This window comes from Sinohyriopsis cumingii, chromosome 16 (genome assembly GCF_028554795.1).
Source record: "Sinohyriopsis cumingii isolate HCF-2022 chromosome 16, ASM2855479v2, whole genome shotgun sequence".
NCBI lineage: Eukaryota > Metazoa > Mollusca > Bivalvia > Unionida > Unionidae > Sinohyriopsis > Sinohyriopsis cumingii.
In genome coordinates, this window is record NC_142976.1 from 67,971,207 (window position 1) to 67,987,014 (window position 15,808).

General features: G+C 33.7%; 2 protein-coding genes across 3 annotated transcripts in view; one reads left to right on the plus strand and one right to left on the minus strand.

Annotated features, from left to right (window-relative positions):
* LOC149780720 (uncharacterized) overlaps positions 1 to 14,202 on the minus strand; it is a 31,254-nt gene extending 17,052 nt beyond the window's left edge. The window contains exon 1 of one of the 2 annotated variants that reach the window (XM_089937768.1): positions 14,053 to 14,202. In XM_089937768.1, coding sequence (XP_089793894.1) covers positions 14,053 to 14,110 — 58 coding nt within the window. In that variant the 5' untranslated portion in view covers positions 14,111 to 14,202. Of the gene's footprint in view, positions 1 to 9,830; positions 10,133 to 14,052 lie in introns of those variants that run through there. The other variant, XM_089937769.1, reaches the window with a different exon arrangement.
* Positions 1 to 15,808, plus strand: part of LOC149780719 (RAB11-binding protein RELCH homolog) — a 188,522-nt gene that overhangs the window by 106,220 nt on the left and 66,494 nt on the right. The gene's annotated exons all lie outside the window — the stretch shown is intronic.

Sequence of the window (15,808 nt, forward strand, 5' to 3'; positions counted from 1 at the left end):
TTTGCAAATGTCAAGACACAATACAGCCAGTATACCAGTAATTTAAAAAATGTTACATGAAATTTTAGGCTGTTTTTCCTCAAGGACAGGATCAATTTATATATTTTGGATCTTGCGAGAGTCAAAGATTGGTTTAGATTGCTGATTGCTTATGAATCAGATGGCTTTTTTTATAACAAATTATATAATCGACATATTGTAAGCTTTAAAATTTAGTGATGTAGATAATAATACAAAACATTTTGTGCTATACTGCGGTAAACATTAACATCTTTCATTAGATTTTAGTGAACTGTTACAATTTTATTTTTTTTAGTTTCATAAGTGCAGTCTGATGCATGAAAGTAAAGTACACTGAAAATTCTAGTATCAGATACTAAAACTCACATAAAAAGATCCAATACTAGTGCTCATGTCCTGATGCCAGCATGCTATATAGAAGAGAAGCTGCTGCTGAAACATGATTTTTTTTTGAGCTACCAATGTATGACTGGTGGCTAATAACACCTTAACATACATAACTAAATCAATCCCAAGTCATGAATCTTACATGTGTTTCATTCAGGTACCACTAGCCAGTTTTGTATGATTCAGGCAATGGGTAAATTATAAATAATAGAGACATGGATAGGTTGTCAAACAGTGTTTTCATCATTGTTAATAAATATGTAGGTAGTGTATACATATCTGTCTATGGTAGGCATCATGGAACATTTCAGTGCCATAAAATTTTGAGCCAGTAATGTTTGTGATTCAATTCAAGATGAGAATTGTTATGTCAGAATGAATAGCAAGAACTTATTCTGTTGACCAACTTCTTGGTAATTATACTGTAATTAATTTTGCATATGGATATTCTTACTTATTTGGGTCTTGCTTTGAAAGCCTTTGCAAGCTATAATTTTTATGATTTCATTTGGTATTTATGTGTAACAGGGTTGAAAGTATTAAAAGTGTTACTTATTTTTGCTTACTTTTGGATGGGTGGGTGTGAAATTAAATGAGTGAAGCAAAGTACATCATACCAATATTTTATTTACACAGTTTCTCCATCCCTTTTACTAGCATCAAAATGCACGATGATAGTTACATTGCAATGTATATCACAGTGGGTGCATTTTATCTGTCATGTAAATGGAGCTTGCTGGTACTTTTTATTGCTCTTAGCACATCCATGTTGGAAGAGAGAATGCACTTCCAAATTGAAGAGCTCACTACGTACCAAAAGAAACAAATGTTCTAGTAGCATTATTGTACATACACATGATTGGAGCACAGCTTTTGATACGGTCGGTGTATATTTTTTATGATGAGCCTTTGACCTTCAGAAATTTACCCAAATAAAAATATGTGAAGTGCACTTTTGGGGTATTTTGTTGAATACGGTATTTCTTTAGGCAGACCTTAATTTGGTTCCATACCAGGTGTAGGCAGATTAATTGAAAGATAACTTGGATTGCCTTGCTGCTTACTTAAGAGACCCTTATTTCAAGCTGAGTCGAGGAAATTCAAGAGAAAATGTATTATTTCTTCAGTGATAAGCTCAGCCCCCCACCCCCCTTAATGAAGCGGAGTGAAGGGGTGGGTTTTTTACAGTTTAGCTAGACTGCAGTAAATAAATTTTTGCCTAACTTTTGTGAAAGTTGGGTTGGGTTTATCATCAAGCATCATGGCTTCCTTTTAAGGAAATTCCATAATTGAAGTGATTTTTTACTTTTGACGATGATCATAGAAAGATTCCAATTTTGTCCACCATCATCAAAATCAGAGGTCTGCCTGAGGTAAAACACGCATTCATTAGAATTAAAAACACTTCAACACTCCAAATATCCATATAGAGAACTTATAAAGTCTGTATTTTGGCTAATTTTTTTATTGAAAAATGGCAGCGCAGAACCAAGATATCAGTCACCTCAATGAACACTATCTTCCTTTTATTGCATTCGGCTTAAAACTTGTGCATAATAGCTTCTGAAGCACACTTTGGGACATTGATTGAAGAAAAAATGTTCTCTTCCTTTGATGAACTCAATATAGTTCCTCTGCTTTGATATAACATAAAAGAATTTTCATCTTATTGTTTTCTGTCTTTATAGCTGTCTCACAGGGGCTAGCATTTCATAGAATGATTGAGATCACTTTAGTCTAAATTTGTTTCTCAGTGATAATTACTTTTGACAATGGCTCTGTAAGACTGCTAAAAGTTCGTGAGGCAATCTATATTATTGTTGATTACATTGTGATTTCACTTGTCACAATCATGTTCCATCATTTAGTTTTTTTGCAGAAAAGATAAACACTACATATGGAATTGTATTTCAGTCTCAGCCATTTTGATATTCAAATGAAAATCACAGAAACTAATAGACAGAGTAATACTTTTGTTTTATTATTCCAACATTATGTATATATATATATATATATATATATATATATATATATATAATATATATATATATATATATATATATATACAGACTGGTAAGAGATCCCTAGCTTGTGAAATAATGCTATCAAAATACTAAATAGGTGATACACATTAGACATGAGGTCACCCAAGGGAAGACCTTTATCAAGATTGATTTTTTCATTAAACCCAGTCTACTTTTTTCATGGTCAGTACAGAAACATTGATTATCCACATACTTTGAGTAGAAGCCATTGTAGCTCAGTGTCAGACTTATAATCCAAATGTTTTAGGTTGGATACCAGGCTGGCTGGGGCTGTCTGTGTCTGCATGTCCATGGGAAAGGCATTTTGCTTTTATTTCCTTGGTGTGATATAGCCAATAATTTGCTCAAAGTGATTTTTAAAACAGATCCTTATAGAGTGCCAAGATATAAACTTGATTATTGGTGGTACAGATAATTGGTGATGGGAAGAATAATATATTGTTAGAGAAATTTTAACACAATTATATTTTTAGCTGTACTATTCTAATACACACGCACACATGCACACACACACCGACACATATGCATGCAAGTCTAGTTGATCCTGAATAAGAATGGTACTATTTAGACTTCCAGTATGGTCATCAAAGCAGATATCTTGAAAATCATGTTATTACTTCTACTCCCGAATGGGAGGTCATATCTGCATGGAGTTTTCACTAAAAGTCTTCTTATGATGCCTAGTTGATCCTATATGAAGACGGAGCTGATATGACATCCAGTACTTGGCAGTCATCTTTTTATTCATACTGCTCCTGGATTGAAGTCATATTGACATAGTTTTACCTAAAGACTTTTTATGATGTTTGGTTGATCCCAAATGAAAATGGTTCGAGATAGACTTCCAATATAGCTGCCACAGTGGCCGTCTTGAAAATATTGTTATCAGTAATCTTTGGAATGGATGGTCATATCAACATATGGTTTTCAATGAAGATTTCCTGTGAGATCAAGTTGGTCTGAAATGAAAATGGTTTGACTTGGATATTCTATATGTCCACCACAGCAGCCTTCTTTGTTATCACAACACATCATCTGAATTGATGGTCATAGCAGTATGAGGTTTTCACTAAAAAAGTTCTCTTGACCAAATTTGTAATTAAAATTAATAAGTCAAAGTTTTAGGCTTCCAGTGGTTGATCTTGAGTCTCAGTGGAGTCCTTTAGGGCTTGCTGCAGAAAGTTTTAAGTATAGTAAACTTTGTTGAATCTTTATAACACTCAGCAGAGAACTTTTGAATGACAGGGAAAAGACGATTTCATTGCTCAGGTCTGAAAAATAAGGCATATCCACTTTCAGATATACAAAAAAACTTGTTGATTGGTTGCCATAAAAGTGAACCATATTTGTACTGTAAAGCCTGAACTGATGTAACTGCTCTCTGCTAGGGGAAATCAGACAAAGTGGCCTTTTTATTACACATTTAATTCCATCGGAAGCCTTCTTGTTGTACATACTGTCTGACTGACTGACCTGGCTCTCTTACTTGACTTGGACTTGGGTTGAGCTTGGCTTACCAATGATCTCAGTGGACCTCAGAGAAAGCCGTCTTTAATGGCCTTTGTAGAATAATGCTGAACCCAACTTATTATGGCTGGATTGTGTGTCAACTCTAGTACACAAACCAGAATGCACAAAAACTAAATCCGCTGATCAAATTAGAGGCCATATATCCACTCTCCACCCACACTTGTTAGTAAGATTTGATGTGTACACGTGTACTAGAATTTCAAAAACGTTTGTATTAAGTGGGAAGTTAATGGTAAAATATTTCCCTATGAGCTGAATAATTCTAAATTACACTGCTACTTAATTCTATTTTAAGCACTTTACACCTACTAAAAGTACTGCAAATTTTGCAAGAAATGGTCACAATTCTAAATGTTTAGCTATGAAGGGAATTGATTGTCTGCCGGAACTGCTGGATGTAACATTCCCACAACTGGGATAATTAACACAATATTTAACATGGACTGTTGGTATTAAATTAATAGTAAATACAGATGTGACCATCTGTCATAACCAAACAACAGTTAAATTTATCAAGAGAATTATATACAAATGTACCTTCTCAACTAAGACATAGATGACTATAATCCCACCTGAAATAATTAAATCTAGCAGTGTAATAGTTGCTTAGCTTAACTTTATTCCTCTGATTTGAAACTAGTGTATTATGCAACAGTACAGTGTTATATGACAGATATGCAGTTAATATATACCCAGCTTTACAACAAATCTCAAACAATCTGTCATTTCCCTATGATAATAAGTTAAAGATTATATCATTATGGAACAAGCACATAATAATGATTGAAATAATCTTTAAACAGTACATTCCATCCTTAGATTTACTCAAATAATTATACAGTACATTCCATCCTTAGATTTACTCAAATAATTATACAGTACATTCCATCCTTAGATTTACTCAAATAATTATACAGTACATTCCATCCTTAGATTTACTCAAATAATTATACAGTACGTTCCATCCTTAGATTTACTCAAATAATTATGCAGTACATTCCATCCTTAGACTTACTTAAATAATTATGCAGTACATTCCATCATTAGATTTACTCTAATAACCTTTATATAGTACATTCCGTCGATTTACTCAAAAAACCTTTATATAGTGCATTCCATATTTACTCACTCTTTATAGTGTTAATTGTTTATTTAGATAATCTTTATATAGTCCTTTCCATCTTTAGATTTACTCCAGTTTCCTTTATACAGTCCATTCCATCTTTAGATTTACTCTTTATACAGTGCTATAGATTTACTCAATCTTTATATAGTGCATTCCATCTTTAGATTTACTCACTCTTTATACTGTATATAGTGCATTCCATCTTTAGATTTACTCTTTATACCGTATGTAGTGCATTCCATCTTTAGATTTACTCACTCTTTATACAGTATATAGTGCATTCCATTTTTAGATTTACTCACTCTTTTTACAGTATATAGTGCATTCCATCTTTAGATTTACTCACTCTTTATACAGTATATAGTGCATTCCATCTTTAGATTTACTCACTCTTTATACAGTATATATTGCATTCCATCTTTAGATTTACTCACTCTTTATACAGTATATAGTGCATTCCATCTTTAGATTTACTCACTCTTTATACAGTATATAGTGCATTCCATCTTTAGATTTACTTGGATAATCTTTATGCAGTGTATTCCATCTCTAGATTTATTCAAACTGCATCTTGTTATCCAAGTTTAATTTAGTTTACTGCTTATAAACATTGACAGAATCTGTAACTGTGCAAATGAACACACAGTTGTTCAGGAACTTTCCATTCCAAATTAAACAATATATTTCCACATATCCAATTAAAAGGATTATTTAAAAGGGTTTTTCAATGAATTTAGTATGGATGATTTTCACATTGAAGGTGGCATTGCTAGGAAAAGCCAAAGTTTAAAAGAATTGGTAGTATTGCAGAATACACAACAATTCAAATGAGTCAGATTTACCAATATTGCAGACAACACTACACATCAAATTGATTTGCCAATAATGCTTGCTGACAACACTACACATCAGGTTGATTTGCCAGTAATGCCATCAACACTACACATTAGGCTGATTTACAGATAACGCTGACATTTTTAAAATATTGCAATTTCCAATGAAAAACATGCCATATATAGTCGCTTATAAGTAGATGCAAGCTGCAAACAAAGATCCAGATATGCCATAGCATAATGTGCCCACATAATCAGGGTCAATGTTGATTGCTCTACTGATTACTCATAACAAACTGCACAGACCCAGATCTGGTGGCACAGTATGCGATGGCTAATCTAGGTCTGTGCAGTATGCAGTTGGACTCGACTTATAAGGGTATATATTTGGTATTGATAGAACCTTCAAGTGCAGTTTTATTGACACACAGTTTTAGGTTTGTAAGCCACAGCAGTTTAGTAGTCCTTCTTAGATCCTTACAGAATCATTCTCTGTGCATATTCAGGTAGTTGGTCTAGTTTCATTTTCTATTTTTGGATTCTGTAGTATTATTAAACAGCATGACAGTTAGCTGAAGGATGTTTTCAAAAACATGTCTTACAAACTGTTGTTAATGGATTTGCAAGATGTACAGCAAATGAAATAGTCACAAGATAAATGAAGTGTAGTATGTAGATTAGCTTTGAGTAAATGGCATTTATCATAGTTATTATTTACCATGTACATGTTTCAGAATTTTAATAATTGTTCCAGCTGAATTGCAAAGTAAGATCTTTTAGTTCATACTGAGAATTTTGCATTACTTGTCAATCACTTTTACAGAAATGAATTAGTACTACAAAACAGCTCAGATAAAAAAAATATATATTCTTAAAGAAGCTGAACTCCCGGAATGAATCTCTGAGATGGTCCCGAGCTATGAGATATTTCCTCACTCATCGGGATATGACAGGTATGGTATAGCATCATACACGTTTCATCAGCACCTAACAAGAAGTCCCTGTACACATTGTACATGTTTCATCAGCACCTAACAAGAAGTCCCTGTACACATTGTACATGTTTCTTCTTAGGAGATATTCTGCACTTTTGGCAGGTGGTAGGCAATAGCCAATAACCATAGCTTTTCACTCACCTCCTTTGGCATTCCATATACAATGCGTTATACTCTTTTGTCATTACTAATAATTTATTCACCAGTTCCAGTCTTATGTCTGGGGTTATACCCAGATGTAGAGATTTGCCTGTCCTGAGGTCTTAAATATTGGCATGAGATGAAATAGCAACAACATGGTTTAAAGGGAAATGATAAATTTGTATCAGTTGTGAATTTTTCTGAGGGTACCAATAATTTGGGATTAGAGAATGTTGCATAAACAAATTTAAAATCCTAGTGATTCATTAATCATTTATATAACCAGTAGGAACCCCTGTCTTCATCCACAAATTTAAGTACCAGAACCTCAAATGTTGACCTTTTTGCTGATGATTTTACACTTCATGATAAGTGTATCAAATGTTCACATTTTTGCTGATGATTCTACACTTCGTGATAAGTGTATCAAATGTTCACATTTTTGCTGATGATTCAACACTTCGTGATAAGTATATCAAATGTTCACATTTTTGCTGATGATTCTACACTTCATGATAAGTGTATCAAATGTTCACATTTTTGCTGATGATTCTACACTTTGTGATAAGTGTATCAAATGTTCACATTTTTGCTGATGATTCTACACTTCATTCATCTGGATCCTTCATAAAATGTATCAAGCAAGCCTGTACTGCATGAATTAAAATGGATGAATTTATCTAGGATTGATTTCCGAAAAAGCATTTTGCTGTCCGGGTATCTTCAAGGGTTTGCTCCACAGTATCTTAAGAAATTATTCAAAACAAACTCATATGAATATGGAATAAGATTTGTTTATGATGGGAATCTTTGACTTCCCAAGCCAAAGTTGGAAACCCCTCAAAAGTCTCTACAGGTGTATTCATATGAATCAGTATTCCTCAAAACATCAGAGTGATAATCTAAAGTTATTAAAGAAAAGTGTTTTTCTTACATGTTTAACGACATCCGATTATTGTTATAATACACAGACACTGTATATTATGAAGCAAATACGATTTGTCCACATTTTAAGCAGAGAAGGCTTCAAGAGAGAATAGCATTGTACTAATGGAGTTACCATCTATAAATAAAATATGAATATTGTTATTATAGGTGGTTGATCCAGAGACATAATAGGAAAAGTTTGATCACCTTATTTACACATATGTAACGTTTGAAAGTATCGTTTATATAGAAGAAAAACAAAAGTAAGACCCCAATCAGCATATTATGCTAATGCAGTTCTGGGTTAATGCTGCGCATAGTGGGGCATTTATTTAACTAGTAATTTGACTAACCACAAATCCTTTTGCCCCTAGTAACTGCTTTCAACCCTCAAATCTTGTATGCCTGTTTATTGAGGACATGGTAATTTTTTGACCATTGTAAATGGACTCTATGCTTAGTTTTAGTGTAATTTGACAGAGAAATTGTTGTTTTCATGCAGAATTTACTGAATATTGGTGCATTTATTTATAATGTCACGTAGTACAAATACATGTGTACCAATATTTGCATTTGGCCTCGTATAGGAAACGAGGCAACTTTTTCAGATGTGTATTGTTGTAAGGGTGGCTGTCATCATCAGGGACAGCAGTTTTTGAATTGCTGTTTCCATCAATACATGCATAAAATTATACCTCCCAACAAAATGTAATTGTACACATCTTTTAATTAAGGAAATGTATTATCAACATAGTATAAATATAATGAAACAGTGCTGCTCTTTTCAACACCATAGCTCTAACGAATATAATGCATTCGTATATGTTGTAAACTGTCATTCAGAATTATGATTTGTTTGTAAAACAAACATTGAAATAAACACACAAACTTTCTCTCCCATTTTCTTAACTTTGTTACTGATTAACACATCAGAATCAGAAAAGGTTAATAAAATCACTGATGCACACTGCCAACAAAAAAAACCCAAACAAACAAACAAACAAAAATCCCAAACAAACATTGATGCATTGTTTTTAAATATATGGAATATATATGCAACATTTCTAGATTATACATGCATAATATCACATCAACTAAGCAGAGTGTAATTTTATGCATTAAACAAAGTATAAGAAATAATCACTTTCCTACATACACCCCTATCTATTTAAAACATGAATCACATAAAAGAATACTTCATTTACATTATTTATTGTGTGTGTGTGTGGCAGTTCCCTTTGAATTTTCATCTCAAAATATTCAGGGTATATCTATCGGTAAAGAAATGCAAGCAATTTGTTTATTATACTGTTCTAGAAGATTCATCAAATTTGATTATATGATTTATACAGACTGCAGGCTTAAGCACCACTGTAACTAAATATTGGAATGTACATCCATATCCAGAGTAACAAAATTTAACGCCTTGTACATGGTGTTCAGTACGAACAATAATAAGGACCATAACATGGAAAAGAACGATGCCATTATGCCGGTACGCCTTGTCCAAATGGCTGTTTTTAGAAACTGATATCACTGCATGTAACATTTCAAAAAGGTAAAAAGTACAAGTGCCATTTAATTTTCAGAGTGGGGGTGGTGGACTGGAATTATGTCTTTAGCAAATTTCAGCCACCAAAAATCTTTTTAAAATTATTTGGTCTTATTTGTATATAAGAATGTTATTCTATCCATCATTTATGTTGAAAAATATTATCTTGTGATAAAAGAAATCAAATTAAATGGTCAGTCTTTTACCTCCTTCACAGAGATGGCTGCTTAACATAGGATTTACTTGATCTAGGTAAATGATCATAGAACTTACCTGGTAAACTAGAATGAAGCTCCTTGTGTTTCTGCAGATTTTATGTAGATAGACTATTTCCAACATGTAATCAGATTCCAAATAATTTTGAACAGTTGTCACTTCATCTGCACTAAAAGAGACTGTGATACCACAGTGGTGAAGCCTTTATCTTTCATGCAGCATCAGAACCCTTAAATAAGCGTGGTATTTATTATTCCCATCATATCAGAAAGCTATATCTATTGCACAAAGTTCCTGTTGCTTCTGTTGACACCTGCAGAGCCACCCTAGGCTCCTCCCATCTGTAGCTTTATGTATGAATGCCATATGCATATCTATTGGTGGGCCCAGTTGACTGCTATTCCAATTAAAAGGCTAAAGGTTACTTTTTAGCTAATCTCAGCTAAATAGAGGAGAGCTATCTGCTCTGCCCCCAATGTAAGTATCTGATTTTGGAGGCTGCACATATAAATGTACATACATATGTAAAGCCTCACCAGATCACAATGATTCTTTTTTCCTAGTTCAAAGGTAACAGCAGTTTGGAGTATGTTGTACGGCATCTAACCCCCATGAAGGGGGCTAAGGGGAAAAGTTGAAGTTTTTGCATTTTGCTGAGTGTTTTGCACCCTGTTTAGATACTGTTATACATGGAATCATGAAAATTGGTGTGAGGATGCATTCTGATGAGTACTACGCCTTAAAAAGTGTCTTGATGTGACTCTTTTCATGTTTCAGTGTTTTTGCTTAAATTTTGTGTTCTAAGTTTATTTCTCAAGCTCTGTTCATGTACAACAAAGAAGGCCACTGGTACCTATATTTCAGATTTTTCTGGTTTGGCATGAGAGTTTGCACTTAACTCTTGTCCATACAGATCTTAGTTTACCTGGTTGTAAGCACAATCGAGATTTGGAATGGCCCTATGTCTATTATACTGTGTCCATCATCTGTAATGCATTTGTCCAAATGACAATTGCTTTTTACCAACCTGGAGTCTATATATCTGATCTGATTTCAGCCAAACATGGAATGTGGGTTTATGTTGTTATAGTTTTGGATGAGCTTGATATGAGCAAAAGCAATGTATATGAATGATTTTGCACCTGACTAACGTTGTTACCTGTCAAGAGGCCATATTTTTTATCCATTTTGATCAAACTTGGAATGTTGCACTTATTAAGATCTAGGATGAATTCAATAGTGAGCAAGAGCCACGCATACTAATGAGGATGATCTGACATCTGATTGGCTGAGCTTGTCATAGGAGCTAACATTTGAGTGCTTTTTCATCAGTTTGGTTTCTGCATGATAATTAGTGTTTACAATTGCTGCTGGAGACAGTAAAAGCTTATTAGAGGCAAACTGTGTAATAGTTGACTGCATTCTGATTTTTATAGGTATTCTATATAAGAGTATTAAATATTAGTGAGGGAATGAATGTTATTGCAACCTATATTTTATACATCACTATTATTAACTTTTGCCTTTCAGTTCTTTTCTCAAACACATCAGTATTGTGTAACAAAACTTTTGTGATTGCTGTTGGTTGGTTGGTTGTATTGGTTTAATGCCATTTTTCAGCACATGATAGGCTGTACATGGCAGCCAGTATATTTGGTGAAGGAAGAACCAGGGAAGAATTCCAGTAGGAACCACGGACCCATGGGAGTTACTGGCAAGCTTTCTCACATACCCATGTTGGTCGAGCTGAGACTTGAACCCAGTTAGACAGAAATGAGATCAGTGATCAGAAAAGGTGATCACCTCAGACCACTTGGCCACCCAGGTACCCTATTGTGATTACATACAAGTCAATACTTCATGCCTGTACACATGTAGGAGGTCACTCAGTGAAATTCACTTCTGTTAATTGTGTGTGTGTGTGTGTGTGTGTGAATACATGCACGCATGCATGTATGTATGTAATTTTGTATGTATGTATGTATGCATGTATGTATGTAACTGCTCTGGTGGCTTAGTGGTTAGAGCATCCGCCTCGGATGTGGGAGGTTGTGGGTTCGATCCACGGCTAAGTCATACCAAAGACTTATAAAAATGGTGCTAACAGCTGCCTCGCTTGGCTCTCAGCATTAAGAGGTTAGTTTTAGGACTGGTTGGCCTGCTGTCGGATAATGTGACTGGGTGGGACATCATGCTACATGTCTGCGCCATGATGCCCCAGTGCTAGACATCATTATAAACTGCCACACTGCAGACATCGTAGTGATATGACTGAAAAGTAGTGCCAACTGAATATTAAGTTTGAAAATGTAAAATTGAAGAATTGCACAACTCTGGGAAAATAAACCCTTTCCAAAAAAGTAAACATTAAGTACAATGTAAATTTGGTTGACTTCGTGGTCTTTAAAAACCACAAAATTAAATACCCAATAAATTGTGATCCATTTGTGCAGACATTAGGAATCCAACAGTTTTACTTTTTGGTAAAATCATCAAAGAGTATACCAGTAAGAATGAAATTTGAATGATATTTCAGTTTATTTTCAGATCACCAGAAGAGCCAGTGATATGTATCATATTTGCATAGTCTGTGCAAATAAATTGACAAAGAAACTCAAAGAAATTGTTTAGTATGTTCAAATTATGCAAAATAATTTAAATTTAAGCATTTGGTGGGAGGTTGACACCATATTGTACCTACAATTTTTATGATGATACATTCATTCAATATAAACTATTTTATTGGAACATAATTATTGGATGTTCCTTGCATGTTTGAAATGATCATTGTGAGAATATTCACTCAGACAGAGCGATATAGACAAATGGACCCTGAATTAGTCTTGATCACAAAACATTTACTGCATTCTATAAAGGCAAGATTAGCATCTTGATGATTAAGACTCAGTCTGGTATCCACAGTGTTAGTTTCACAGTGTTACCAAAATACATAATTGAATTTAACAAAAAAGCAATTAGTTGTTAATCAGGGAGTAAAACAAGCAATTAATTAAATTCTTATCAAAACCTTCCGATCACCAGTATTAATTATGCATTATAATCCCATTCTACAAGTAACTTGAAGCTTAGTAACTGTCTTGTTTGTCAGGGAAATTTCTTGTAAATGAAGAGAAAATTATTTGTTTGAATTTCACATCCATGTTTTTATATTTAAAAATTTTACGTGCACACATTAAAGGATTTCATTGCAAAGTCATGATACATTGTCTGTATCTTATCAGCTCCAAAATTTCAGACACAACTTTCCACATAAAAGATTGATGTTAAAACTCATCCTTCTATAGAACGTGGTGATGAAAATAGCAAATAAGACATAGATGTTAAACTTGCACATTGAAAATGCAATTAAGTTTTATTACCATATATACTTGCTTATAAGTCAGGTCCAAATGCAAACTGCATAGACCCAGATCTCCTGTCACATAATGCACTGGCTGATATGGATCTCTGCAGCTTGTATTGAATAATAAGTAGAACAAACAAGATAGACCCTGTTTTGCCTGTGTAATATGCAGTGGCAGATTAGGGTCTGTCATCTTTGGCTGTTTGATCCAACTTACATGAGAATGTGTATGTATGTAGGCATGTGTGTGTGTGTGTGTGTATATATATATATATATATATATATATATATATATATATATATATATATATATATATATATATATATATAGTTAAATATTTATATATTTCATATTTTTACCCACAAATGTTGTGAACTTTTCCTTAGGGAATCCAGATATTGGAATATGGCACATGGCAATATACCATCTCTACTTGCTCATAAGATAAGTCACACTCCAAAAACAACAATGATCCTGATCTGCCATATTATAATGTGAGTGCAGATCAGTGTCTATGTTGTTTTTTTCTGCTGATTACTCATAACAAACTGCATATACCCACATCTATAGATATATTATGTGATGGCATATATGGGTCTGTGCAGTTTGCAGTTGGGCTTGTCTTATAAGCAGGTATGAATAGTAAATCCATTAATTTTTTCATTCTCAGTTTTTGCTGTAGAAAATTCCACCAGATGTATATTTTACATGCAACCATTTTGTTGAAAACATTTTGAAAACTCTAAAATTATGTCTCATGTTGAATAAATACATTTTATGTGTATTTAAAATTCATCTAATACCACCAAGAAAAGCACAAAAATTCTTTTGACAGAAAATGTCACAGTTGTATATTATTGTATAAAATCACTAAACATGAACTGAAGTAAAGGAATTGCAGCAGTTTTTCTTACCTTTTCTGAGTGAGAATCCCATCAATTGTTTGGACATGTTTTCCAGAAACGAGATCATCCATATGACTGAGCTTGGCAAAATAATTTCAGACCACAGAAAAGAGAAATCAAAGGGGACATTGTATAGAACAAGGCTTGCCCATTGTTTGGCATGCCATGATACTGATGGTGACAAATCCAGTATGACAGGTTAAAGGACCCCATCAGTGATGTCATTATTTATTGATTAGATTATGGGTATGCTATGATACTGATGGTGACAAATCCAGTATAACAGGTTAAAGGACATCATCAGTGATGTCAGTATTTATTGATTAGATTTTACTGGAAGGTTTCTATAAATATATATTCCTCTATTTCCTTATTCTCAAAATTCAGGTTTGCTACAATAAGTGTTAATTGTTCTGGGAAATTGGAACATCAGTGTATGTAGACTGTGAATATTGAAGTTCCAAGCTTTTCATCTATTTTCAGACTAGACCACTGATCTTTACTCAGAAACTGCTTTTATTTGCAACATGGTATGATGGAAATATGGCATGGCCTTACTTTTGCTTAGGGAGTTATTGATGTATTTTACTAAATGCAATTTAAGAGAATGCAGCAAACCTAAATTGATTCCAGTATCTAAAACATTTAGGAATATTGTGTTTGTGCATTAAATAAATGCAGTGTTGATTTAGAAACCAAGACTAATAAAATAAATATGATTAGCTGTCACAATGACTTTAAATATTAGTAAGTTCTGACATTTAGGTGCTGTCATATACCATATATGCTGGCTGATATGCCATAACCAGACACAAAATGAACAAATCCAGATCTGCTCTTGCATAATGCACCTCCAGATCTGGGTACATGGCTACTGTATATATATATATATAATACAGGTCCAACTGTAAACTGCATTGACCCAGATCTGCCATCAGATAATGCACTGGCAGTTCTGGGTCTTTGCAGTTTAATAGGAGTAGGCAGTAGAACAAACAATATAGACCCTGATCTGCTGGCACATTATGCAAAAGCAGATCAGGGTCTGTGTTGTTTGCAAGTTGACTGGACTAGTTAGAGATAATATACAGTACATATAATCCCATCTGTCCAATATTTGGTGCACAGGTTTACACATAACTGTGCATCTTCAGGCAGTATTTACCTGAATAGGCCTATTAGCTAGGGGGCATTCTGCATTTGTATATTTTGCATTTCAAAACCCATTTTTTCCTCAGCTGGTCAGAAGTTGACAAAGTCTACGTCATAAGGCAAAGCATTTAGTCTTCATCAGCCACTCCTATAATTGTCTGCTTTCAAGCCACATGAATTAATTGTTGGTCTCAGGACAAATTTAGCTTTCTCACAACAAATGATGAGAGGAATTGAACAGATGTACTGTGATGCTTTCTCACAAAAATGCTGTTGATAGGAGTCATAATAGATGTACTGTGATCCTTTCTCACAAAAAAATGCTGCTGATAGGAGTTATAACAGATGTACTGTGTAATAAGTCATGGTTGCTTTATACATGGCTAAAAATTAACTTTTATCACCACTAGCATCATTCTGATACATGTAGTTGTAAATAAAATTGAAATTTTAATATAAGATACCTTTAGCAAGGAACTTATGATTCATTTTTTTTAGTTAGCAGTATCACGATAGTAAGTAGCAATAACAGAATAGTAAATAGAAGTATCAGAATAGTAACTTGCAATGTTAGAACAGTAACTAGCAGTATCACAATAGTTAATATGCAATA